Source organism: Tigriopus californicus, chromosome 5 (assembly GCF_007210705.1).
Source record: "Tigriopus californicus strain San Diego chromosome 5, Tcal_SD_v2.1, whole genome shotgun sequence".
In the NCBI taxonomy this organism is placed as follows: Eukaryota; Metazoa; Arthropoda; class Copepoda; order Harpacticoida; family Harpacticidae; genus Tigriopus; species Tigriopus californicus.
In genome coordinates this window covers 12,025,633-12,029,844 of record NC_081444.1, presented here as the reverse complement: position 1 = coordinate 12,029,844, position 4,212 = coordinate 12,025,633, and the positions used below count along the sequence as shown (strand labels likewise).

General features: G+C 43.8%; 1 protein-coding gene across 1 annotated transcript; it reads left to right on the top strand.

Annotated features, from left to right (window-relative positions):
* Positions 1–2,979: 2,979 nt before the first annotated feature.
* LOC131880815 (uncharacterized) lies at positions 2,980–3,893 on the top strand. Its single transcript, XM_059227523.1, has 3 exons — positions 2,980–3,449; positions 3,522–3,737; positions 3,809–3,893. Exons 1-3 carry the CDS (start codon positions 2,980–2,982, stop codon positions 3,891–3,893), a joined length of 771 nt encoding a protein of 256 aa, XP_059083506.1.
* The last annotated feature ends 319 nt before the right edge of the window (positions 3,894–4,212 follow it).

Sequence of the window (4,212 nt, the reverse complement as noted above, 5' to 3'; positions counted from 1 at the left end):
GTGTCTCGAGAAGTTCAGCTTGTTGTCAATATGAATGCCAAGATCTTTGCGAACTTCAACCAGGACCAGCCTAGTACCACCCAGCTCGTAACTTACAGGAGCATTTACCGAGCCGAATCGTTGGACCACGCACTTCCCTTTGTTGAAAGACATGCCGTGAGCCACGGCCCATTCTTGTATGAGATCGAGATCTGCTTGTAGCTGAGAAACGTCTAGAATAGAAAAAATCTAGAATTGCTTATCATAAGTCTCTGAGGAGCGCCGAGTCAGCCCACCAAAGGTTTGAAGTGGAGAACCTGCTCTCTTCATCGGCCTCGTCCCTGATGGCGGGCTTGTATGAACGTGCCAAAAAGCCCGCCGCCAACTCGGAGATTCCTGTGAGTAAATTCCTCCTCCACTGTCAAGAACTGTTTGCATCAACATCGGTCTTGCACCTTTGTTCGGCACCTGGTCAAATGCCATCAACGACGGGAGCTGACAAAAGATCTGTTCAATATGGTCCATCCTCTTCTCAGCAGCAACCAAGTATTTCATCACTTACCTAACTGTATCTGTACTGTCTGCTCTCGCCCTATTCACCTTTTTCATGCGCGCTGAAACAGTTATAGTTAAATTTACTGTGATATCACTCTCTAGTCAACTATTTTATTGCTTTTACCATTTTTGACACGTTTCTTTTAAATATTTTACAATCTGTATGGTGTTTATATACCACCTTTCCTTAATATTGTTACACCATGACATGATTAAGAGTCGCAATAAAGAGATTATTAACTGCTTTGAGGGTATTTTTGGTTTAAAGGGAGTGATATGGAAATCTATGTTTGAGGCGTATCGGTGGATGTACGGAGAACGGAATAAACAGAATGTGTACTGGATCGGAGAATAAAGAAGGCCCATTTTATACTGTGTCCATACTATTAAGGGAGACGACTTAACACGCTACAGATTCACAACGTTGAGGAAGTCCTGGAAATAATGGAATTGAAGAGTATGACAGAACATCATTTGCTTTTGAAATGGGTCGGAGATAAGCTACGGAGTCAATCCCAGATTCCAGGTATCCGAATTTTTCCGTGGACCAATGACCCAATCGACCGAAAATAGTTATTTGCCAACCTGATGTGCTATGGGGAGATGTAGATCTCAATACTTTTGTAGAATGGCGATTACTGTTTGAGGACTATAGAAAACTTTCAGACTTGGACAAATGTCCACAGAGTCAGCAGACTGCCAACTTGAGATCATTTTTGGATTTGGAAATGCGCGAAAAACTGCGAATATCGATCCGAATTCCGGAGGACACAACAATGGTAGTTGATCAGATTATGGAGGAAATGCAATTTTTTTTTTCGAGCCCAATACAATAAAATCTTGGACAAGGTCAAGTTCCACAAGACTACGCAATATGAGGGGCAGCGATTTGAAGATTTCTTTATCACTCTTCAATGGAATGCATCAAGAGCTGAATTAAATGCCAAATGCAAGAACACAGATTGTCTAGAGGATCAGATCAAGGTGAAAATTATAGTCGGGCTACAAGAAGAAGCAACTCGTACAAAGTTGATGGCAATACCCGAACAAGAATGCACGCTTCAGAAAGTAGTGGATATTTGCCGGGCCGACGAGTCAGCCATGAAGGATGACCGTATACTTGTGAAAGCCAAGGTGGGACGGGTACCAAGACGCCAAGCCCAAAAGGAACATGCTCATTTAAGGAAGCCAAGTGGCCTAAAACTTGGCACACGACCATCAAAGGGGGGCGATACAGAAACAAAGATGGTCAAAGATTGTTGGTTTTGTGGGCATAGTCATCAGCGACGGCAGTGCCCTGCTTAGGATCAGGAATGCACAGTTTGCAAAAAGCAGGGACACTTTGCATCGTCCAGGATATGCCGAGGAAAACCCGGTGTTGGAGGGAAAAACCCGAAAAACCAGGCCGTGACTATTAGAGAAGTTCAAACGTTAAAATCGTTTCCGCCAGCACCAAAAGTCGAGGTCGGGATAGAGAGATTGCAGGGGTGTCGATTAGGGACATATCAAACAATTCCGGATTCTGGGTGCGAAATGAGCATGGTAGACACGGCTTTTATGAGGAATTTCGAGATTGGATTGGAATCATTACAAGACCCCTCAATCCCTGGCATATATGGAGCTACAGGTGACAGATTCAGTGTATTAGGTCAAATACACATCAGGATTGTATTTGGTGATGCCGCGGTGTCGGATGACGTAGTCGTCGTCAAAGAAAAAGTCGGAATGCTTATAGCTTGGAAAAAGTGTGTGGAACTTAGAGTATTCCCTCAGAACTACCCTTCCCAGATATCGGTGAAGCTTTGGATACGGGAAAGTAAAGTTCACCCACAGGGATGGAGGCCAAGTTGGATGGTCCCAAACCATCCAACCCCACACGAAATTCAGGAAGTTAAAGAGAAAATGCTATTGGAATTCGCTGACGTGTTGGTGGATGATCAATCCCCCTTTAAACCATAAAGAGTGAGCCCTTAAAGATAGAATTAGTGGCAAGGGCTTTCAAGTTTTCAAGCCAAGACCGATGGCACTACCCAGGATGCCACAAATAAGGAATTGGATTCCTTGGAACACAAGGGAATCATCGCATCAATGAGGGGAAAGTCCTCAAATTGGTGCCACCCAATGGTTGTGGTACCAAAAAGTTCTGGTGGTGTCCGAATTACAGTGGATTTGACAAAATTTAATAACTTTGTCCAACGACCTATACACCCATTACCCACCCCTACGGCTATAGTAAGCAACATTTCGAATGGGAATAGATATTTCACAAAATTGGATGCGTTAAAAGGCTATTGGCAGATCGCGTTGGACCCGGGCAGTCAGGATCTAAATACATTTACAACCCCTTGGAGATGATTTCGGTTCCTCCGGTGGCCAATGGGATTGAACGCCACAGGGGATGTCTTCAATTTGAAAATGGATGAAGTATTCAATGATATTACGAACATGAGGAAGTTGGTGGACGACATTCTTCTATTTGATTCAGACTTTGCGGCACATGTTCAAAGCGTTGGGGAGCTCCTACTTCGATGCCGAGACCATGGTATCTCAGTGAATAAAAACAAGTTTGATTTTGGTCAACCCGAGGTCAACTTTGTTGGATTTCAAGTGGGGGTTGACGGCATTCGTGTTGATCCGGCTAAGATCAAAGGATTGAGAGAATTCCCAAAACCCTCGTGCTTGAAGGATATGCGATCTTTCATGGGCATGGTGAAGTATTTCAGTGGATTCTCGAATAAAGTGGCGAAGCTTTCGTTACCTTTGAGGCCATTAATGTCAAAAAAAAGTAGTTTCATTTGGTCATCGGACCATGATGATGCGTTTGAGAATGTGAAAGCAGCATTATCCGAATTACCAACTAAAACCCCATACGACCCGAATCTGGAAACTGTGTTTGAGACGGATGCAGCAGAGAGGCAAGGATTCGGATATATTTTGAAGCAAAGAGACCACAGCGGTAAGTGAAGATTAATTAAGGCCAACTCCAGATGGTTGAGTGACGCTGAGAAGAATTATGGAATGTCAACGTTGGAGATGATGGGCGCTTACTGGGCTACCAAGAAGCTAGATGGATTCTTGAGAGGTCTCCCACATTTTACGATCGTAGCTGATCACCAGGCAATAGTTCCCATGATGAACTCGAAGACTTTAGATGAAATTGAAAATCCAAGACAACGCGAGGTCAAAGAGCTCATGCAGCTCAGGTACCACTTCACATACAAGTGGGTCCCAAAGAAGGACATGCATGTCTCCGATGCTTTATCTCGGTGTCCAGTGGAGATACCCCAGGCAAACGATCTACTTGTGGACAAACTGGAGGATCATCATATGGTTCGGTTGATAGGTACAGAGGTGGATGAAGACTTTAAGACCGCAGATGGTCCGAAGGATCTATTAATCGAAAAATTAAAAAGTCGCGGGAAGACTGATGACACTTACAAAAAAAACTTATAGAGCAAATTCGTTGTGGATTTCCCCGTAACAAAAAAGCATTGATTTCTTGCTTGGGCGATTATTGGAACCAACGAGAAAATTATCTATTTGGAATGAGCTAGCCGTCTTAAATGGTAAACGAATCGTCATTCCTCTGCAAGAACGAGATGGCATTTTGGAAAGTCTCCACTCATCACATATTGGAATTGTCAGGACGAAACAACGGGCTCGGAAGTCGCTGTATTG